This window comes from Ambystoma mexicanum, chromosome 14 (genome assembly GCF_040938575.1).
Source record: "Ambystoma mexicanum isolate Mex_15411 chromosome 14, UKY_AmexF1_1, whole genome shotgun sequence".
NCBI lineage: Eukaryota > Metazoa > Chordata > Amphibia > Caudata > Ambystomatidae > Ambystoma > Ambystoma mexicanum.
Window position 1 is genome coordinate 384019782 of NC_090940.1, and position 24131 is coordinate 384043912.

Sequence of the window (24131 nt, forward strand, 5' to 3'; positions counted from 1 at the left end):
TGGAAGTAGTTTAACCTTTATATTGGATCTTCTCGGTCTAGTTTCTAGGTCCTCCAGTTGTAATTAAAAATATTGAGTAGCCATTGCCAACCGATCAGTCAATAGATCCTTTTTTCGAGTGTCTTCCGTTAATCCTTTGATCGCTGACTCATTTGTTTCTACTCATTCCGCAAGGTTGTTAATATCAGCTTTCACCTCCTGTAGATTGCGTGAGTACAGTTCTTATGAGGGTGAGTTGAGATTGAAGCATTTCCGTCATTTGATCCTTAAAGTCATTGAAGCATTGCTTAATTGTTTCTGTTGTCGGATCTCGTTCCGACGATGTCTTTGATACTGAAGCCAGAGCAGTATCTTGAAAAGTTGTCTGAGATCCCTCCGTAGACCCTCTCTTCCCCCTCTTTATGCCATAATTTTGAAACAGCCCCCTCCTGTTTTTGTTTTTGCATTTTGGGGGTGGAAGCCCCCTCCACTGGTTTGTTAGTTTTATTCCAGGACATTTGTATGGGGGATCTATAATCGCAAGTTGTTCGCTATACTCTTAGGGTTTGTGTAATTGAAATGAGTCTCTAGCCAAACTACTACAAATGTTGAGGGGAGCGATACTGAGTTCATTCACAATTTGTGCACTTCTACCTTACCCCCAATTCTGAAGTGAAGCATATATATGCACTCTCTTGAAAGTTGACTCGTTATCTTTTAGTATCCTCTATTGTGATAAGACACTTTGTTCTGCTACCAAACAACCGTTATGACCCTACAGTTACCTCTAGCAGCATGCATGGAATTATTCTCCGGTTCGCTCGTTGTTGTATCCTTCTACTCACTTAATTTGAATTCACCCCCGAAATATTAGAGTGCTCCGAAAGTACCCAGGATCCAGCTTGTACCTTGATCCTACCTTGTCCGTGCTTGCGTTTTGTCCCAGTTGTTGAAAGGGCTCTTTTCTAGTATTGTTGATCTTCTCTCCCATATTTGTCCTCGGTCCGCTATTTCTTAGTTGATGGGTTCTGTCAACCATCGTATAGTGACTTCTCAGGGAGATCTTTGTCGAGGACAGAATTGCAATATATTCTTCCCTCGTAGATGGGCACACTTGAATAAAGCTCTGGATGAGTAATGTTATTGCAGCGCATCACACACCAAAATTGCTAGCAATTCTCTCGTAATAAATGCCTGGTTATTCATGGGGTTTGACTGTGTGTTGGTAGTAGCCCTTCTCTCTGTTGCTTGCACGCTCTAATGACTTTTTTGCCGCTTATGACTTGCCCTTAAGCCTCCACAGAGCTAAACTATTATGCGGTCAATTGTTGATGATAATTTCATAATTTCAATATCTTACTTGGTCATTGGTGGGGTGGTAATTGCTATGCCCACACCGCTTTTGCCACTGGGGGAGCTCCTTCCGAAGACCGGAGGTCAAAGTTTGCGGATCCCGCTGCAGTACAGTCACTTCCCCTAGAGTCTCTTTATGTGACGGTCAGTCACCCGCCCGTCAACCTTCAATGAGACCCTGAGTATGTGCTATGTCGGGGACTCTCGAGGCAGATGCTAAATCAAGCCTCGGATTCACCTTCTTTCTGTCGACCTTGCTCCGCGCACTGTTTGCCACGCCCTGGAAGCTCCTTACAATGGTTGTGTTCTGCCAAACACTTTTCCTTTGTCCAGATCTGTCACCAATGTTGCTCCCTGATCGCGGTGGTCATGAAAGCCATGTAGCAGCCTTTTATTACAAAGGGAGGCTCTTTTATCTATCCTTCCCAGAGGCAGCAGGAAGAGCACACTCTTCACTCTCCTCTACTCCCGGCAGCCATTTTCGAATCCCCCCCAGAGAAGGTTTTGATGTGGCAGTTATGTACACAATGTTTTAATTAATATGTATGAGCATACCAAATCTTGATGCGTCACTGGTAAGATATCTCAGCAGGTTGAGCGATCGCTGTGATGTCCGAGTGATCTGCAGGTCACAGGTACGAATCCCGGCAAGCCAACTCAGTCTTTTATCCTTCTGAGGTCGATAATTATCAACTTCGGTTGGGTGATAATTGTATGTAAATATGTTCTGTGTAACAGTGTTTCCCTATACAAGTAATGTGGTCATTCTCATTTATGATAAATGCACACAAGACAGGCACTCTGAAAAATACTTTGGTGCAATGCAAGGAAGCATTCACTAAACAGCATAATTTGTTTGATAAAATAATACTTTATTAAGTTTTCCATCTTATTACTGCTATGATCCTAAAATGTTAGGAAAATAAATATGCATGCATTAGGAAATTCATAATTTCCATGAGCATCTACAGGCCCAAAACACAGCAGAAGTTGAACAGAAAGAAACCATTCCTACTCTCACTGTGTGCTGATTCTGCAGCACAGAGAAAAATGTCTCAAGTGCTCCTACCTGCCCTGCAATTTCATCCATGCAGATAAGAATCCAAAGGGGTGTATTGGTATCCATCAAGTCACTAGCCCTTTGCATGGCCCTCTGCTCTCAACTGGTGCGTAAATGGTACGCATAGAAATTTAAAAGGTGTTTTAAAAGGCCCAGTACAATGCTTATCTGGAAGCTTGGGCATAGGCTAACAATCTGCTTTTGATTTCAGAGTGTTTTGCTGAGTGAGGACTCCAGTGACACAGATTCACTGAGCGATGAAGATGATGACGATGATGAGTTTGCTTTCTCCAGAGAAGAGCTTCATAATATGCTGCGACTACACAAGTACAAGAAGCTACACCAGGGCAAGTGCAGCAAAGACAAAGAGGTAGGCTGATATATTTATTGCTTAAAAAATTGAAGGATTCAATCCCAGGTGGTTGTCTTCTGCTGGGAAGTATGCAGCTTTTCCTTAATTTTCAAGCTGTAATGTTTTTGCAAAATGGCGATGTTAGGCAGAAACCTGTGCAGTTCCCTTAGGGACCACTGCAAAAAGTTTAAGACTACAGGTGTTAGCAATAAACCCAATTGGTAGCAGTCTGTACCACCCAGATTTACCTGGTAGCTGTGGCTGAGCAGTCAGACCTCTCTCAAGAAGAGTTAGGCAGTATATAGAGTATACACAATAGGGCTAAAAATACAGTACCACAAGCAAACGCTGACCAGAGCTTTGATATAAAAGTATATAATTATTTATTTAAAAACACACTTGTAAAAATACACTGGCACTAAAATGTCAAGCACGTTCAGACACAGTCACTAGAAATATATACACCTCCCTAATTAATTATTTGACAAGTCTTAGGTTAAGACACCACTTATTTAGCAAAACAGAGGTGAGCGCGTAACCATAGATGGCACTCCAATAATGTGTTTAAAAAGGGAGAGGAAAGGCAGAATAGGAAAATCACACAGTACCAACACTTTTAGGAACCCACAGCAAGTCAAGAAAGGCAGGGTCTACTGCAGAGCAAAAAGTTCATAGGCCAGGCCCACTCTTGGAGAGAGCAAGGCGGAATGTGCCCAAGATCACACAGTGGAAATACACTCAGTCTTTGCAGAAAAGTTAAGAGGTTGGATCAAGTTAGAAAGGTAATGTTAACAGGTCCGAGGTCACCCCAGGATAGAGAGCCAAGGATTTACGGGACACCTTTGACAGTCTGTTGCAAGGGAGACCAGGCGGGACACAGTACCTGAAATGGTGAGAAAGCTCCAGGGGGGGCAGTTGTTCCTGCCAGCGGGGGCAAGTCAGGGCTTCGTCCAGGGAAAGAGAAGATCTCGACGTGGAGGAAAGCTGGAGGTCGTTGCACTGCCAGGGAAGAAACCAGCCGCAGAGTTTCCCGGTTAAAAGGTACTACCCTTTTATTCGCGGTAGTGGTGAAGCGCGTGGCTATCCGGCCGCCGGGGTGCTTGGCACGGGCGATTCGACCACCGATCCAGGAGGCGAAAAAAGGCGAACTGGTTGGTCCCACCAGCTCAAAGGGAAGAAGACTCTCCTGGAAGATCTTCTCTGTCGTCAGGAAAGTGGTGAGTTTCGTACAGCAGGGCTCCACCGGTGGTGTCGTCATCGTAGATGGCTCAGCTTCTCCCCTCTTCAGATTCTTTAGGTCCTGTGGCGACTTCTGAAGTTCCAGTCCCCAAAGCCCTGCTTTTATGCAGCAAAACACCCATTCATCAGCCTAGCTGTCAATCAGACATGCTAAGTGGTGAGCCGGGCGGCTCACCACTGGGCCAATCATACAAGAGTGCGACTTGAGTTGCCAAGGCAACTCAGTCCAGGGTGCCTATGCCTCCCCCCCCCACACACATCCTGTACACCCAGACAGAGTGGCACCACTTTTGGAGGCTTCTGTGCAGAAGCCCGGCAAAAGTGGAACAAAGGGCTCGACTTGGGTTAGGGTTTCAGAGGCAAACACAAACGCAATTTTAAAACCGAGTCCTGGCAAAAAGACCCAACCGGGGAATAAATATTAAATAACCCAGCGGTATTTTTAACATTGCACCAAAAAGTGGTGCGTTTAAAATGAATGGGAAAATCCCATAGGAAATATTCCGGGGGAATATTTCGCGTGGTATCCACTGCCACCAGCCAGAAACTCGACAAGGGTGGACTGGACAGTGCCTCATTGGAAAACGGACCCAGGGGCAATCGAATTACCCCTACCAGTACTTCCACAATATGATGGTTTGTACTGTTTCTGTTCACAATTTAAGACTGGTAAAGCCAATGGTGACTTTACATGCCCTGGGAGACAGTAGTCAGTCCCAGGGTATGGAGTCTATGTTTGGGGGTCACTATGACACCCCTTTGTTACTGCACTGAGGGTGCTGTGTAACACACATACCAAAAACACATGAAGCCCTATGGAGTAAAAGACCCCATAGCCCATAAAACACATGACATAGTCAAAGGACATTCTCAAATCATGCCTAAGAGCGGGAGAAAAAAAGTGTCTCACTCTTAGCAGGAGAAAAAATTAAACCGCAAAAATCCAGCAAAGCTCCTGGGGGACTCACTAGGTTTGGGAAATTAGCCTTTATAGAGAATTCTCCCTAACAGGCGACTATCGACCGATTTGAAAAATGTTAAGATCTTTTATTTAAAAAATATAAGTAATTAAGTGCTTTTATCTTTTACTTGGATGTCAACGTTCTTAATGATCAGAGTCTCATTGCCCTTTCTAGTTCTTGACTGCAGTCTGTGATATTCTTCTATCTTTATGCCACTGTCTGAGAGTTAAAACCACAGTTCCTAGTTTAGAGGCCTTTTGGTTCTTTTAAGAATAATCAGCGCTGTAGTCCTGTATTGGAGGCAGACTAAGCAATTGCAGGCTGAAGTAACTCTGCTACCTGGCAAATATACATCCAACCGCTAGCTGAGTGAAAGGAAGGTGCAGCCTAGCAGTGGTGCACATGCAGAGGTGAACATGTACCAGAAACGGCTATGAAAAATTGATGAACTTGCTGCAGGTAGATACTGGACACTTGGTATGAGGCATAGGGTGTGCTAACTCCAGAGACGTTGTCTCAGTCTGAGAAGTGGCTGACCGCATAGCTGTCGCAGCACCCTTGAGTGTGTCCAGGGTGCTGGCAGCAACGGCTACCTTTAAACAATTCACACTAAGTGGATTCCATGGCCATTAAAATTGACTTAATGGGGTAGACCTATTATGCTATGTTGGGAGCCTGAAGTGAGAGCTCTACTGAAATTCACCCCACGTTGTTGTTCCCCAGTGCCCCCAATGTTAAGGCTTTCATGGCAGCCCCTGTTCTGACTTCAGTGCCCTAAACCCTAGCACCGTTCATCTTTAGAACCAATTTGCCCATCAGTTCTACCTCTGACGCCAGAGCTCCAGTGGTTGGAAATACCATGGCGGTCATGAGCGTGACATGCCGGGGCAGAGTACAGCCGTGGAGGACCAGGCCTGGATTTTCCTACTGAGCCTGGGACAATGGGAGGAGCTTGTTACGTTGCCCATGCAGGGACATGCTAATCTAGGAGGAGGTGCTCAATGATCTGGGTGTATGTTATAAGAAATCAGCTAGACCTTCTCTGAAGGGTGGTGCAACAAGGCGCATTTGGAGAGAATGAATGCAGCTGGGGCAAAGCTGGAAAATGAACTGAGTCTGAGCGGTGTGGTGACCTAGACCTGGGGTGAAGGTGACAACAAGGGGCTCAGTGGTACATTGTGTGACACAGGCATGGTATCAACAGATGACAGACAACAGACTTCAAGTTTCAATTAGTGTTTTATTTGAATATCGGGTTGGTGTAAGGCCTAATTTGCCCTATAACTAAGGTAACGATTTCTCCTGCCTAAAGAAAACTAAGGGTAGTCTGTAAATCCAAATCAAAAGTCTGTCTCTGTCAAAAACCTATGCTTGGCCTCGCATCTAAAAATAATATAGTGGGGGATTTTTCTTATCCAACAAAATAGTGTTCCAAAGGTAAGTCTCCACTGTTGTTAGTTCAGCCATGCCTGATTTGCATATGGTCTTTCCCCTTCTGTAATGGCTTGGCAGGCGAAGAACGATGGTCTGGAGGGTTGCCCCGAGCAATGCCAGTGGTTAAGATTCAGTCTAAACCTTCCAGCCATCACCCCTTTGTTTTTGCTTTGTCACCCCGAGTGGGACGGGTATGCCCAGACGTGGGTCCCGTGCCTGCTGGGCCTAGAGACCCAAGCTACTCCTCACTGATGAGCCCCAACAAGGGCGAAACATGTTTGGGGATGCTTGTGGTCTCGTGCAGAAGGGATGTGACCTAGCAGCTCGGGCTGGACTGCCCCTTTTGGGGTGGGGCCATGCCTGATTTGCATATGGTCTTTCCCCTTCTGTAATGGCTTGGCAGGCGAAGAACGATGGTCTGGAGGGTTGCCCCGAGCAATGCCAGTGGTTAAGATTCAGTCTAAACCTTCCAGCCATCACCCCTTTGTTTTTGCTTTGTCACCCCGAGTGGGACGGGTATGCCCAGACGTGGGTCCCGTGCCTGCTGGGCCTAGAGACCCAAGCTACTCCTCACTGATGAGCCCCAACAAGGGCGAAACATGTTTGGGGATGCTTGTGGTCTCGTGCAGAAGGGATGTGACCTAGCAGCTCGGGCTGGACTGCCCCTTTTGGGGTGGGGCCATGCCTGATTTGCATATGGTCTTTCCCCTTCTGTAATGGCTTGGCAGGCGAAGAACGATGGTCTGGAGGGTTGCCCCGAGCAATGCCAGTGGTTAAGATTCAGTCTAAACCTTCCAGCCATCACCCCTTTGTTTTTGCTTTGTCACCCCGAGTGGGACGGGTATGCCCAGACGTGGGTCCTGTGCCTGCTGGGCCTAGAGACCCAAGCTACTCCTCACTGATGAGCCCCAACAAGGGCGAAACATGTTTGGGGATGCTTGTGGTCTCGTGCAGAAGGGATGTGACCTAGCAGCTCGGGCTGGACTGCCCCTTTTGGGGTGGGGCCATGCCTGATTTGCATATGGTCTTTCCCCTTCTGTAATGGCTTGGCAGGCGAAGAACGATGGTCTGGAGGGTTGCCCCGAGCAATGCCAGTGGTTAAGATTCAGTCTAAACCTTCCAGCCATCACCCCTTTGTTTTTGCTTTGTCACCCCGAGTGGGACGGGTATGCCCAGACGTGGGTCCCGTGCCTGCTGGGCCTAGAGACCCAAGCTACTCCTCACTGATGAGCCCCAACAAGGGCGAAACATGTTTGGGGATGCTTGTGGTCTCGTGCAGAAGGGATGTGACCTAGCAGCTCGGGCTGGACTGCCCCTTTTGGGGTGGGGCCATGCCTGATTTGCATATGGTCTTTCCCCTTCTGTAATGGCTTGGCAGGCGAAGAACGATGGTCTGGAGGGTTGCCCCGAGCAATGCCAGTGGTTAAGATTCAGTCTAAACCTTCCAGCCATCACCCCTTTGTTTTTGGTTAGTTCAACGTTCTCCTTGGGTTTTCCTATCCAAAGTTCAACACAGCTTCTATAGATGTTTGTTTCAACAATGTCCCACCAGGTCTTGGGGTTCCCTTCCCCAAGTTCAATAAAATACTGTTCACACAAAAAGGAGGTTTTGACGTTCCCGTCCTTATGACAGTGTTTCCCAGTTCTTTCAACTCTCAGGGTTCCCTTCCCCAAGATTTCACTGGCGCACTTATTCTAACCAATTGTTTCAATTCTCCGTGGCTCATTTCCAATGTCCGTCCTTCTCAACATTTAGGGATCTCTGGTCTAGACGCAGTTATTGGACCACACAGTCCACCCATTACAGGTCGTGGAATCAGGAACCTTATCTTCTCCTTGACCCGATTTGTGATATCTGTGATCTTCAAAGTGGGGAACTCCCTGGTCATGGCGCAGTTGTCAGACCGGACGGTCCTCCCATCACAGGTCGCGCAACCATGAGTTCCTTTTCAGGCTCTTCTGCCTCAGGCTTCTGACTCTTCACACTTGCATTCTCTTTGGTTAAAATAACACTTGTCTGCATCTGTCTTTTGCTTTACCATAGACTTTTGCTTCTTTCTCACACTGATCTTAAGTGTTTGTTCAATGTTTCAAATACCTTTGTTTTGCCCACAGTGCTGCTTACCAACAGTCTAACATGCCATAGGTCTGTTTAACTCCAAATGTTCATTCAGTATTCAATATTTCGTGTTCTTATTCAAATAGTACTTTACATTCTGTTTGGTGTTCATTATGCTTATTTTGCAGTTTCAGTTCAGTATTCAATATAGTTCACATTTACTTGGACTGTTACTTGCCTTTGGTCCTCTGGGAGCGCTCTAGTCTTCCTGTGTCCTCTGACACTCACCGCTCCTTCGGGTCTCCCTGGTGGCGGCTCCTGCCGCACCCACTCAACTTCGTAGTGGAGAAGCAAACCGCCATGTTTGTCGGGCATGCACTGACTTCCCTTCTCTGCTTCTGGCTTCATAATAGACGCGGACCGCGTCTCCCCTGCTCCTGGCTGCCTTTGCAGATCCAGCATCCAGGTCTCGATGCAGACAGCGTCTCTTTCTCTTGTTTGCTAGCTCTCTCTATCTCTTTCTCTCACTTTTTCTCTCCCTTTCATCATTTTGGCAGCCCCGGCTGCCCACCTTCCAGTTTGAAGGTTCCTGGTTCTGCATCCACCAGTTGTAGGTCCCCCAGGATTGATGCCGGTTTTCAGACTTCTGGGTCTCTTCCCCACACAGCGGTTCTCCTCTCCTCTCCTTGCTTGCTTGGATCTCGTCCCTTTTATACATTTGAGCCCTATCAAAGGGCCTCATGTGTAAGTTGTTGGCTTGTCTTGCCTGAACATACTGAACCCAATTAATGGGACGTGCCTGACCTTCAGTATTGGATTCAATATTGGATGTCTCCATACCCCTATTTTTCATCTCAGTTCCAGAGTGGTGTTGGAAATAGGAAGTGTGCATTCCTCTTTGTCGCTTCTCCCTCTTGTCAGTACTTGGTGAGCATTTACAGGGAAGAATAGGGCATGCATGGAAATAGCCAGTGAAGGCTGCGGGAAGGAAGGGTAAGTCAGTGTTAGGGAAAGGGGATACCATGTCTCACTGCCAGGCCCCCCCTCTCCAATCCCCAAGGACCCTCTACCCATGTGATCCTCCATCACTTGTCCACCCCCAGGGTCGGGATCCAAAAGCAATGGCCCTTCCCTGGCCACCTGAGTCAAAGATCCTTGGGGAGTGGTTATGAGAGTGCTTTCAGGTTTCTCACACTTGTTATAATGACCTGCACCTTCAGTGGAGGGTAATTCATGCACAGACCTGGACCCCACAGAGGTAACGTTCCAGTTACACTTCTCATTCAGTGCAATGTGGAAGAACTGTTTAGCGCAAGGAGCATGCCAGGATTTAAAACTGAGGATCCTTGTTGTAATATTGGCGTCACATGGAGAAAACCCTGTCTGGGGGATTAGTTTCTTGCATATGGCAGGCAACCAATAAAGGATGCTGAAGCAAAGCAAGGAGCTCATTTGAGGCACACGCCACACACTGGTGGATGTTCGTGGAAGTGGTGCACTCCTTGCTACTAGCCATTCATGCTTGGAATTTGTGGGAGAAGGCTCGCAGGCACTGTTCACAATTGAAAGCGTTGTTGAGGAGGCCTTGGGGACAGTCAGACAGAGGCAGGGCAAATCTAAATGTTCAGCTGTACTCTTGTGGCCTCAGTTTGGTGAAGCTCCAAAATATTTGTCGAACCCTGGTGCCTCAAGTGGTTTGCTGAAGATGGGATCAAGGAGCGACAGAGGTGTGCTTCCTTCTGGATCACAGGTGGTTATGACATCAGATATACGGGCTGTTGTCTCGTGCAGAAGGGATGTGACCTAGCAGTTCAGGCTGGACTGCCCCTTTTAGGGTGGGACCAAGCCTGATCTGCATATGGTCTTTCCCCTTTTGTAATGGCTTGACAGGCAAGGAATGGTGGTCTGGAGGGTTGCCCAGAGCAGTGCCAGAGGTTAGGATTCATTCTACACCTTCCAGCCATCCCCTATTTTTGTCTTGTCCGTAGTATGCATATTGCAAAATTACCAAACTGAAGGGGTGCGTAGAGAAAGTTGAAGACCGACTCGAAGCAGTTAGGATAACCAGTTCTCCGCCAATTTCTGTGCTGAAATATGAGGCATGACTTATTACACTGGAGGTGCAGAAGAGAGAACTTGAGCTCAGAGCTGATGATGTTGGAAACCGGGAACAAAGGTAACATTTTTATTTTCCTGGCGTCCCGGAGTCGAGTGGTGAATCTCTGGTACAAGTTGAGAACAATGTCAAAGACATTCTAACATCTGTGACGATTCATAGAATCTCATCACTTCTTTCCAAGGGAGTGCTTCCCTGTGAGGCTAGGAAGGGGAGCCCGCTACACGCTAGTCCAACTAGTGGTGGTGGGAAGCAGGACCTCACAGGGAGAGACTCCCCTCCTGGGGACAAGGACTCCCGTTCTGTTAAAGAACTTCTTATACCCCTTTATGAGCAGTTGACGAGAATATCTAATAACCACTTAAGTTGCTCCAAACAAGTTGCTATCTGTTATTGCAATATCCCCAAGAATCCACTTAATCAGGCCGATTTTGTACTGTGAAGAAGAAGAATGTGAGAAGCATACCGAGTACTCAGGGGTTGGCAACCAACCACACTCGGACAAATAAGATAGACCAAGGATCCACAAGTCCTCAAGTTAAAGAAAGGAACCACTGTGTGCCTAAGCTAGGGAGGATTCAGTATTGACTAATAAAAAGGGAAGAAGGACCAGTGAAGTTTGTCACTGGAGCCCGGAAAGTTCAAACCAGGGCTGAGGAAGAAGCCAGTAGACGCTGACCCATCCGGAGCAAAAAGGACACTGGAAAGCTTACGGAGGAGGAACAGAGAAGGCAGGGAGCCAGAGCTGTGTGCCTGGGAAGAACCAGGAGGCGGTGGCTCGACCCAGAGAGGGTGGACCGGGTGGCCTTTGAACTGTGCCAAGACCGTACCAGGAAGGGCTCCGCAGAGCTGCGTAAAGAAGAAAGAACATGCGAACGACCTAAGTGGTTGTGCCAGAAGGAGGAACCTAACCCCACAGGAAGAACCAGTGACACCTACCATATTTAAAAGGTAATGGGAACGGCTGGAGATCTGGGTGGGGGACTGGTCGGAAAGATAGTGAAGATTACCAAGGGGTTAATCATACTCGTCCCAGTATATGTGAGTTTTGGAAAGAGCGTAGAGTGCCAAGGAACCAGTCAAACTCATCCCATTTAAGAGGAGTACGTTAAACCAAGTAAGGAACACCATGAACGCCATCCAATGTACTTCCAGAAAAGTATCGGGATTTGTAAAGGGAAACTGCAAGATTCCAAAAAGCAGTAAGGAAATCATTATTTGTGTAACAAGGGAACTTTTTGTATAGAAAACAAGGGGATGCCCAGGAGGGTTTAAAGCCCCTTGAAGAATTAAAAGCACTCCTAGATGACCTTACCAGAAGCCATCCCAAGACAGAACTGTTTAGCCTATAGAAGCCTGTCTAGGAGAAGGGAGTCCTTCTCCTGGACCCCTCTTGTCTTTGAATTTTGTCGATTAGTGGTAGGTCAAAAATAGGATTCTTTTGGACGGAAGACGAACTGTTGATTTGGAAAACTTCACTGAAGAGGAGCACCCTAGTTAGTTGTGTTAGATAGGGAAACCCCTTATTACTAGGGATAAAAAGGCCCTTTATTATTTGAATAAACAAACTTGCATAAATGCCACCAATTGGTCTGTCTCCTCCTTCTGGCTTACCATGCATCCCTGTTTTACCAATAAGGTTCACACATGTTGATGGATAGAGCTCAGAGGGGGCATTGAGGCATGCGCCTACATCTCATTGTAATTCGGTGTCATTACATTGCAGACAAGTGATTATAGGGACACGCCCCTGCGCTGCGTTTACCAGGATTTGGTTTTCTTGACCCTTGCTATGGGAGTGTAAACCTCTCACAATTTGGCTGTGTGGAAAGAGCACACAATACAGGGTCGGGTACCCTTTTCGCCCAGATTTCTTTAAATTGGCAAGGACTCCTATTTACTGACATGCTCAAAATCCAGAAAGTAATGCAGATCTGCAAGCTGGCATCTGGAAGCTGTACCAGCCTCCTTGCGCTCCCGGACAATATTCTAGGCACACATTTCAGTTCCCTCCGGGTCTAGTACATATGGCCCAGAGTCAGGTGCAGCATGTGGCATCTGGCGTCTTAAAACTACTGCCCCTGGAACCTCTGAGTGGCCACTCACAATAGTTGTCAAACTCCCGACTTCATCCTATGGCAAACCACTTCATGACGAGCAAGGCTGCAGGTCCCATTGCAGAAGCGGCAGCCATTGCTGCTGCCATTTTGCCAGCACGTCAGCAGCCTCTGCTTGACGCTGCTCGTCCTCCTCATTCCATATCTGTTGTGCATTGCAAGGCCCCTAGTCTGTCTGTTATATGCCAATGTAGATGTTCTGCCAGGATCAGAACCATGAGATGGTTGGTGTTGCTGTTTTTCGTTATGGGGCAGGTGACCTGTTTAGGGGGTGTTTGGTCATGTTTTTAATATTTCCTGTGTACTATTAATCTTTACTCCGAGAAATGGTGGTAGGGGGGTGGATTGTCCCACTCAATGTGAAGGGTTTGAATTCCCTGCAAAAATCCTTGCTGGCTGTGAATTTAAAAGGAAAAACCTTGTTATTTCTTCATGAAACCTACTGCCCAGAGGGGCAGGTAAGTGACCTTAAGATGTCAGGGATGCTTTGCTCCCTTTGGACCTCTGCTAAGGTGAAAGAGGGAGGTGTGCGATTACTGTTGGCAAAGGAATTTCATCAGAAACCGTTTGGGTCCGAGAATATCTAGAAATAAGCTGTTTATGGTGAAAGGAAAGAGAAGGCTATCCTGGTGACATTTTGTGTTGTATATTTCCTAATTCTAGGACAATTCAGCTTTCTAGAAAGCTATAACTAAAATTATAGCATGAGCTGAAGGTCTCCTCGGATTGGAGAGGACTATGTTGTAGCGGACCCCAACTAGAACAGGTGATTTCTGGGACCTGGAATTGTCTTTGGGGGAGGTGTAAAGATTTATCAATCTACTGCACATATTTGGAATGGTAGATGCATGTAGGATTGGTAACCTTGACAAGAAGTGTTATACTTTTTCTCTTCTACATAATAGTCACTTCTACCTGAATTAAGGGAGGTAGTAGTGTAACAACACAGCGTCAATGGTGGACCGGTTGCCTCTGCACTGGAAGCCATAGGGGCTAGCCAATGAATACCAAACTAAATGAGTTGCTAAATTTTGTAAAAGACCTCAATCACTAAAAAGAGATTATGATCACACAGTTGGGAGACTTGCTGGGGGTCCCATTGAAAGAGGGCCGCAAAACTTTAGATTTTTCCTGACACTAATGAAACCTATGAGAGAATAATTTAGCAGTTATTGTCCTTTGCAGAAGGATGGAGCCAATATTGGCAAAGAGGGAGCAATGAGGGGTATTTCTTATTTAAAGGTAAAAGGCAATTTTATTAATTTTTGCATGTATAGTTTATCACTAGTTGTTGCTGCCTCTCGAAATTATTTTTGAAGCCTGTGCAAAGTTTATTTATACACTTGAAATGTTTTACTGACAAACTGTGCAAAAGAAAGATTATTCAAGCTCTTACATGTTGATGAAGCTATTTTCCTCAGAATGTGCATCTCTTGTACTTCAGCTGCAGCAGTACCAGTACTACAGTACCGGTCTGCTCTCTACACATGATCCCTTTTATGAACAGCAACGGCACTTCTTGGGGCCAAAGAAGAGAAAATTCAAGGATGAGAAGAAACTGAAAGGTAAGCTTTTTATGTCTCATGTTTTTAAAAGTTGCTTCTTTTTGTTATGCATTTAGTAAGGTTTTCGTATTATGTCCTTCTGCTGGTTTTGGAGCTTTTGACATTGTTCAATTTTAGTGTGATTCAAGTATTGTCATCCTTGAGCAACCTTGTAAAAAACACTTTATTTAAGAAACAAACTTCTTTTATTTTAAAGCTGTACAATATGAAAATCTGGAAATGGAAATGCGGTTTAAAGACCTTTGGACTTGTCTGTAGTCTTCAAACATGATGGAGCACTTTTGCACTCTAATATTTAGAATAGTGCAAATTGGTGGGGATGAGTGAAACCCTGCAGAAACAATGATCTTGCTGCCTTTTCACCATTGTGATAATCTCCCACGCCAAGTGAGAACCATGATGGAAGTCCACTACATGCTTCTACTCCATAAAAGCAATCTGAATGTGTCTCTGCTCCCCTCAATGTTTCAATTCCTGTGAAAAGGCAGGGATCCCGAAGGAGACCCTGCCTGTTTTTTTAGCATGTGCTAAAAGTCAGCAAAACCCTTAGGGGTCTGCTGTAAAAACCCAGCTGCTCTGTCTTTTCATGGCAGCACCATTATTGATACTTGCATGGTGGTCATAATAAAGAGTACACTTCATGAAGCTGTAAGTCCTAGGAACCTGGCATAGCCTCCCTGTCCCCACTCCTCTTCAATCTCTACCTAAGCCTCACCCCCGCACTCATCCGCTCTCATGACCTAACCTGCTACAACTATGCTGATGACAACCAGATGTTTTCAAGATTCCCAAGACTCCGGCCTCCTCACATCCTGACCTTGCCTCCTGCCTCACTGCAATATACCACTGGATGACTAACCACTTCCTCCTTAATCCCAGTAAAATCGAAATCATGATCTGTGGTAAAACCTCACTCACCCCTCCCCCCCCCTCAAACTCACGCCCTGAGCACCCTTCCTCCCTAGGAACCCGCCCGTAGCATCCAACTCAGTAAAAAACCTGAGATGCACCTTGGACTCGAATGTAACACTCTCACCACATCAACACCATATCCAGGACATGCCATTCGAATGGGTTGTGTTCTCCAACGTATTCCTCATCTTTGACATGTAGTATCCAGCTTTGGCTGTTTCAGGAATTTTTATCCAGCAGAGGGCGCCCCCCGAAGGGTGACGTCATCGGATGTTAGAAGTAGCACGCACGGCGCCTGTTGCATCAGTTCCGTTTTTTCTGCAAACGTGTTTGCTTCGTGAAACTCAGCGTACCTCGTACTTCTGAAGTATTTGGTGTTCAAAGTTTTCGATATGTCCTCGTCTTCAACACCGATGACTCCTAAATCGGGATTCAAGAAATGCCAGGACTGCGGCTCCAAGATGTCCATCACAGACCTGCATCGAATTTGCCTGTGGTGCCTCGGCGAGGGCCATTATACGGATACCCGCTCCAAGTGCCAGTCTATGACAGGGAAAGCCTTGAGGGAACGAAAGGGGAAGCTCAAGGTAGGCAAGGTGTCCAAGCCCCATAAGTCCCGACCTGCTGGGCCTTAGACAGATGGGTGAGAGGTGACTCTCCTCAGAAAAATGGCATAGCGCTCAAGGTCACAGAGTGGATCCCGCCACTTGTCCTCGTCGAAGCGTTCGAGGTGAAGGCACCGCCGGTCGCCTTCTTCATCATTGTCTTCTTCAAGCGACACTCCTGAGAGGGTGAGATGCCCGTCCAAGAAATCAACGGCGGCAGAATGGGAAGCATCCCGGGTGGAGATGCTTAAGATATTTGATAAACAGGGCCAAGCTCTGTCCGCGTCTCCTGTGGAAGCCGGCAGGGAACGGTGTCTGCCAGATACTCGTGCGCCCTCGAGCCCGGGTAAACAGCGTGATCCACATCGGGAGCCCTTGTGGTCCCGTTTGGACAAGGTTTCTAAGGATCAATCTAGACGGGATGAGAAGTCATGGTCTTCGACACCATCGAAACCTTCGAAGCCATCAACGACATTGGTGCCACGCCAGCCGATAGTGCCTATAGGGTCTTCCATCCCGGTCAGACCGATGCCTTAGACGCTGTTGTCGATGTTGACTCAGACACCATTGGCGCAGTTTGTGCCAGTTTTCCCGGCAGTTACCTTTGACTGCGGAACTGCCGAAAAAGGCGCTTCATAAGTCTGTCGACGTCTGGGCAGCCTCTGGGTACTACACCTGACAAAAGGTGTACCCCTCTTCCGAAAAAGGATTTTTTAAGTCTCTCACTACCATTTTTGAGGAGGAGGAACGGTCGGATGGGGAGGATGCCCCTTTTGGTCTTCAATTTGGGACCCCCTAATGTCCCTGAATGTCTCATTTCGGAAGAGAGTAGGATGCAGGATCTTTGTATAATGCGAGTGGTATAGACACTTCTCCTGAGCTGGATTTCGGCAAACCGGACCCAGGGGACCATGCCAACTCCTCTTACAGACAACTTATGTCGAGGTTGTGGAATATCTGGGCTCGTCTAGACCTCCTGTGCGTTTTTGATCAAGATAATTTTACAGACATTTTGAACAAGGGTCCACCTACAGATCCTGTTTTACCATTCAATGTGGCTCTGCAAAAAAGGGTGGCCAGGAATGGGGAGACCCTGCAGACTAATCCTGTGGTGAACAAGTGTCTTACAAGAAAATACCACGCCTCCAGTAGTGACCCCGGCTACCTGTCAACTCACCCCACTCCTGAGAGTCTGGTGGTGCAGGCAGCCACGGCTACCTCGAAACAGGTGGCGTATCCTACCATGCCTCCTGATGGGGACGATAAGCGCATGGATGGGCAAGTAAGGTATTTTCAGCTCGGAGTATGGCGTTGAAGTCTGCCAACTCCACTTGGGTCTTGGCAAAATTTTCGTACACTCTGTGGGAGTGCATATCTATGACGGCAGAGCATATGCCTGAAGGGGAAGAAAGGGATGACTTCCTGGCTATTAAGGACAGTGTTGGGGAGAATTCTCAAAAATGTGCCAATTCCTCCCACCTTAGCGCCCTCCAGCTCTTTTGCTAAACTTTGGGACTTTGCACTTTTAAATTCAAAGTTTTTTCTGTGTTGGTTTCTTTTGGTTATGGAGTCTAACCAACTCCATAGGCATCATATTTTACAATTGTGTCACAAAGCACCTTCAGTTCAGTGCCACAGGGAAGTCTTCCAGATTTCCAAAGGTTTAAATACCTTCTCTGGGATCAACTACTGTTTCCCAGAGCAGTTAAGTGAAATTGACTTTACTTCGCATTGTAACTTTCTAGACCCAGCACACACTATCCTACAATAGAGTGCTAGAGGGGTTATTTAGTATCCCCTTTGTCTAGCTTCTTATGTAGCATATTATGTTACCCTTTCCTCAATTGACTGGCTGATGGCAGTGGTTTCGTTTGGAACTACCTTGGTTTGCATTTACTGCAAACGTTTGCGGCTCCGTTAAAGTAACCGCAGGAGCCATCTTTTTCAAAATGGCGTACAGCCATCTTTGCTAAAATGGTGCCCAGTCTTCCTTTTTTCGCCAGGTCTTTGTGGGAAGGTCCTTCTAGAGAGTTTCTCTGCACGCCAAACCAGGTTTGGTCTCTGTTCATTCGCCTTCAGCGGGCTTCGGGAGTGAAACCCTCCTCTGACTCCAGAGTGTCTGGGGTAGGCAGGAAGTGAGGGAGTTGCCCGAAACTCCCTGTACTTAGTCTCCTAGGAGACCCAAATGCACTCTGTGGTGATTGGCTGGCTGACTATCCGGCAAGGACAGCCACCCTGCTGGGTGAGTGACAGCTAGGCTGGAATTAATGGGAGAGAACTGAATAAAAGGCGAGTCTTTTGGTTTGGAAGGCAGTGTCGACCACTGGACGAAGGAACCGAAGAAGAGCTTGAAGAGGAATCCTGCTGCAAGTCGTGGACCGTTGGTTTGCCCGGTGAAGCCCTGCTGCAGTGACTACTTGCCAAGTTCGCATCGACAGAGAAGCCCCTGCAAGGACGACTTCTCCCTTTTGAGTTGGTGGGACCAATCAACTCCAAAGGAAGCTACCTGGACCTACATCTCGGAGCTGGTTGATTTTCCTCAGAGGTGCTGCAGGAAACTGAAAAGCCAGGGTGAGGAAACCAGATTGTGTGTGTTACTTTTAAGCTGGCCTAAAGCTTTTGGAAGATCCTTCAGACTCCCAAGAAGCAGGACTAACTGAGGCTGACCCCCTCAGCCGAGTGCGGGACCCCAGAAGGCAAGACAGTCCACCTTGACACCCAGGAACCACGCTTGTTGCTATTTGCTCTGCCACAAGGAGCTGAAACGCAAAACAGCCACTGAAAGTGAAGTTGCGGTTGCCAGTTTTGACAGTCCCAGTGCAGTGCAGGAGTCCCCCGACGTCCTCCCACTTGTCCCCACGACTGAGGTCCAGGAACAGTGAGATCTGCAGAGCTGCACAGAAACAGAGGTCATCAGCTTCATCTTTTCTTCTTTACCAAGGTACTGGAAAATAAGTCTAAGAAAACTTACCTCTTACTGTAGAAGTGCTTGTAACTTCCACAACTCACAAGTCTAATCAGCTTGTGGCCCTAAATGTGATTCTTCTTTTCATCAAAGACTCCTAAGAACTTATGCAAAGACTTTTCCATTTACTTACCTGAAGTGCAGCATCCTATACAAAGACTTTTGCTTAGCCTATTGAATTCAATGACTCTTCTAATTGCTATCTGAAAGTATTTGCCCTGCTTATGAATATTTGTAATTTCTTGTGTTCTAATAACCTTTGCCTTTTACCAACTTTTAAAGTGTGTTCTGAATGCCAACAGTAAGATATCGATGTCCCCAGCACTCTTGTTACTGAAGTCACCTGTGGGATTCTGCAGATAGTGTAAGCAGATCCATGGCTACGAGCACCGTGATACGCAGGTTTGCGTGCTTGCGGAAGTCGGGTTTGTACCTAATGTGCAGGCTAGGCTTCTGAACATGCCATTTGACGGGTCTCATCTTTTTGGCAGCAAGGCTGACGAGAGCCTTGAGAAGTTGCAGACCTCTAAAGCAGCCGCCAAGTCTTTAGGCGCAGCTGTTTGGCAACCCCAGCCTTTTCGTACAAGTGGACTCATTTGGAAGGGCGAGAGGAATGGCCAGTCAAAGAGGCCAACGTAAGTTTCCTCGTGGTGTTCGAGGGCAAGGTGCCAAGACAGCTCAAGCAGCACCCTCTTCAAAACCGCTCTGAGGACTTGTGGGAGGCAGGCTGTCTGAGCATCTAAAAGAATGGCGAGGCATTACTTCAGATGCTTGGGCTCCGGATACTATAGCCCACCGTTACTTCCTTCCTTTTATATCGATGCTCTTTGAGGATTCCAGATCCGCTCCTTGTGCAGGAAATCTTAACCCTGTTAGAGAAAGGTGCTATAGAACCAGTACCTGTAGCGGAGTGGAACAAGGGTTGGTGTTGCCCATATTGTTTTAGACCCATCTTGGACTTGAGACGCTTGATCAGGTTCCTCAGGAAGGACAAATTCAAGATGGTCACTCTTTCTCAGATCCTTCAGGCCCTCCAACTTCAGGATTGGTTGCTGTCATTGGACTTTCAGGATGCTTATTTTCATGTGTCAATCCATATGAAGCACAGGAAATACCTGAGGTTTGCTGTGGGAGGCTCGCACTATCAGTTTCGAGTCCTGACTTTCGGGTTGACCACCACCCGAGGGTTTTCATCAAACTGATGGTGGTGGTGGCAGCGCATCTCAGGAGTGGGGGGAGGGATTTATGGCTACCCCTTTCTGGCCGATTGGTTGATCAGGGTGTGTTCTCCCAAACAAGCCGTGGATCTTCTCAACGATACCTGCCGCACCCTTCACAGATTGGGCTTCTCCCTCAATTCCAAGAAGTCCCATATGACCCCTTCCCAGCAGCTCCAGTACATCAGGGCTGTTTTAGACACATCCTTGGTAAAGTGCTCGCCACCCAGGGTGAGGGCTCAAGACATTCCACAGATGATAACCAAATTCCGTAGTGCCCAGAGTCTTCCGGTCTTCGAATTCTTGAGGTTGCTAAGCCTCATGGCATCCTGCATTTTTGCCAGAAGCACCCCTGAGAATGAATGGTTCCAATTCTCAGGGACAATGTTGGATCTCCTTCAGATTCCGCTACGAGTCTCGCAGGATCTTCTGTGGTGGGCCTCAGAGGAAAATCTACTGAAGGGAGAACACTTTTGGCAACCATGGCCAGAGGGAACGGTTGTGACGCACGCCTCACTCACAGGGTGGGGAGCTCATGCCAACAATCTGATTGTCAGCGGTAGTTGGTCTCCATTGGAGTCCAAACTACACATCAATCTTTTGGAGCTGCGAGCAATCAGACTAGCGCTGAAGGCTTTCCTGCCCTCTGTACGGGGAAAGTATGTCCTAATAATGAGACAACACAGTGGCCATGTACTACCTCAACGAGAGAGGAAGTGTAGGGTCACTACCACTGTGCAGAGAGGCAATGCAGCTCTGATACTGGGCAATTCAAGAAGGAATCTCCCTAGCAGCAGTTCACCTAGCTGGAGAGGAGAACACAGCAGCGGATGCTCTGAGCAGGCAGAGTGCACTCTCCCTCGAGAGGGAACTAGCTCAGGCAGTCCTTCAAGAAATCTCTGCCCTTTGGGGAACCCCTCAAGTGGATCTATTCACGACCGGTGCCAACCGGAAGTGCGAGCGGTACTGCTCATGAGAATTTCCCCAGAGAGGAGCTCTAGGAGACGCGTTTGTGGTGGATTGGGAATTTCCACTCCTGTATCAGTTTCTTCCAGTCCCCATCATTTCTCAAGTTCTCAGGAGGTTAAGACAGTTCATGACCCACATGATCCTCATTGCTCTGGATTGGGCCAGGAAACTATGGTACCCGGACCTTCTGACCATGTCCATCTGTCCTCTGATATGTCTTCCACGAAGAAAGTATCTTCTCTCGCGAGAGGAAGGTTGGGTTTTCCATCCAGAGGTCAAAACTCTCAACATTCACACATGGTTTCTGAAAGGTTGAGATATAAGGATTGGGACCTCCCGGATGACTTGATGGAGGTGTTGCTTTCGGCCAGGCGGCCAGCAACTAATTCTCTGTACCGTTGCCGTTGGAATAAGTTTTGCGACTGGTGCAGAGAAACGAATGTTAATCCTTTTCAGTGTTCAACCCCGGATGTTCGATCCTTTTTGCTTTCATTGGCCCACAAGGGTCTTCAGGTGGGAACCATTAAAGGTTACCTAGCAGCGCTCTCTATCATTGAGCGCTCATCCGAGGAATGCTCTTATTTCAAGATCCCACTGGTTACTCAGTTTCTAAAAGGGCCCACAAATGTGTTTACGCCATCGCCTTTTCAGGTTCCGGTTTGGGACCTTAATTTGGTCTTAAAGGTTCTGATGGGTGCTCCATTTGAACCATTGCACTCATGTCCATTGAGGTTGTTGACCTGTAAGACTATACTATTGGTTGCTCTTAAATCTGCAGGTAGAGTGAGCGAGTTGCAGGCCCTTTCTTCCAAGCCACCCTTTATTATGTTCCACAAGTACAGGGTGGTGTTGAGCGTAAGACCTTCCTTCCTACATAAGGTAGTTTCAGACTTTCACTTAAGTCAGAAAATTGTGCTACCAGCCTTCTATCATCCTCCGCATCCTAGTAAGGAAGAAGAAAGGCTACATAGATTGCACCGTGGGAGAGCTTTAAGCTTTTATATTTCCAGCATGTCCAAAGTGAGAGTGGACGACCAGCTCTTTGTGGGGTATTCAGGACACGAGCTAGGCCAGGCTGTTTCTAAACAGACCTTGTCTAGGTGGATTATCCTCACTATTTCTGAATGCTATAGATTGGCCGGCAAGGATCCTCCTGAGCTCTTGCGAGCTCATTCCACCAGAGGCATGGCCACTTCAACAGCCCTGCAAAGGGGTGTCCCTATTAAAACATCTGTGATGCTGCAACCTGGTCATCAATACACACGTTTACTAAGCATTAGTCCCTGGATACTTCCCGTGCTCAGGATGTTGCTTTTGGTAAGGCAGTACTTAACTCTGCCCTTTGAAACACATTTCTAAAATTCTTCACCCTCCTCCAGTCGTGGATACTGCTTTGGGAGACAAAGATGAGGAATACGTTGGAGGACACAATCCATTCGAAGAACAAGTTACTGTTTGAAGGAACAAAACCCCTTCCATGTGATTCTTGCCCTCGTACTGAAGTAAAAATGTCTTCCCACCAATGTGACCCTCTGGATGTTATATATACATACAGAACGACTAATTCGTTGGAAGATGGATCCCACGAGACACCAGGCTGTAAGGAGGGAAAAGGCACCGTTAGTATGAACCTACTATGAGAGTAATAACTTAGTCCTAGGAGTGTATCTAACCTTTTCTGAATGAGAAAGACCTCTTGAATTCCAAGCTGAAAACTGTCAGCCAGGTATCAGATAAACCCTAGACCGAGAGAACAAGGAATAATGCAGTAATGAATATCTAACCTGTAATATGGCGAGACACAAAAGACAAGAACAGAATTGGTCTTAGCACGTGGAACCCAAGGAAAGGTATGCAGTCTGCCTGGATTGGTGAAGCACCAGACAGCAGTTCCAAGGACTAGAAATGTTGAGATCCATTGGTGCGCGCGATCGTGTCCTCACTGATTCCTGTAGTACATAAAGGAAACTAGATGAAAGAATGATCCCTCGGTGCGCGTGTTGTTGTCCTCCACACAGTCACAAGCCAAACTGGTAGCAGCTGATCCCTCGTTGCGCGCGTTCGCGTTCAAGGTAGTGTACCGACGAACAACAACCATGTGGGATGTTTTTACCCATGCATCCGAGCCCTACCACAAAAACTGTGCCTTACTGGCATTGAAAACATCATGATGGCCAGAACTTCCCAGAAAATGCACAGGGAAATGCATGAAGAATAGGCTGCCACCCGTTTTTGCCTATGTTGTGGGCACAGAAGGGCACTGCCTAAAACCACCATTGGGCTACACACAGTAGCCTGAAACCATTCGGAATGGCAATGCTGATTGCCAAAAAAACCCCAGAACTGTGGGGAATTCATTTTCTTAATCCCAAAAATGGTTGCATTACCAGTACTCACCACTATCAGAAAGCCGGCGTTTTAAAACCACCAGACTTTTGTGTAAAACTGAACAAATGAAACAAAATCAGACCAAGGAAAGACTTGCTAAGAGTTGGAATAATGTAAAACCATATTCTGAAATGACTTGAAGGAAGTAATTATTTAATGTATAGGTACAAATTGTCAGTTTGATTTGAATGTAGAAAACTGGGAACAAAAAGTGACATTTAGCTGAAACCTGGCTTAATGAAACTGAATTCTGCCTGACAAATACCCCCGACAGGAGAAACCTGTTCAGCCACTCTTCCCAGGCCTAGCTGCATCCTGCTGCCCCTTGCCAAAAGGAGTTGTCACCTCTCTGATTAGATTAGGGGTGGAGCACCTGGGAACTGGAAGGAACAGAACAATGCAACTCCCTTGACTCAGGCAAATGTTATATTGGGGGCGTCGTAAAGTGGCTTCCTCTTAGGGGAAACTGGGAGGGGCAGTGCCTCTGCTAGCAGCTGAGCTTGGGGGAAGTGGATAAACCAGTTATTCCACCCTGTGATGTGGGAAGCCACACCCCTTTTTGACCAGGGCATCATTTTAAAAAGATAGATAACTCATAGTGCGGACTTGTCAGAATTATAAAAGTAATATAATTATTTTTGTGATTTTTCTGTGAAGATTTTGAGAGGCGTTAGGACCCTGTGGTGTATTCTGGGGGGTTGCTAGCAGAAAATAGGGTCTCACTCCAAATGTCTGCATGTTAAAAATCTGACACTTCATCAATTAATGTCCATACTCCTTGCGCACATGTGTGTAATTTTGGGTAAATGTCCGATATTGCAAAACCAGTTAAAAAGCGC

The 24131-nt window shown here is 47.0% G+C and overlaps 1 protein-coding gene across 1 annotated transcript in view; it reads left to right on the forward strand.

Annotated features, from left to right (window-relative positions):
• Positions 1 to 24131, forward strand: part of INO80 (INO80 complex ATPase subunit) — a 1945052-nt gene that overhangs the window by 314307 nt on the left and 1606614 nt on the right. Inside the window, exons 5-6 of the mRNA XM_069637507.1 lie at positions 2604 to 2762; positions 14116 to 14236. Coding sequence (XP_069493608.1) covers positions 2604 to 2762; positions 14116 to 14236 — 280 coding nt within the window. The remainder of the gene's footprint in view (positions 1 to 2603; positions 2763 to 14115; positions 14237 to 24131) is intronic.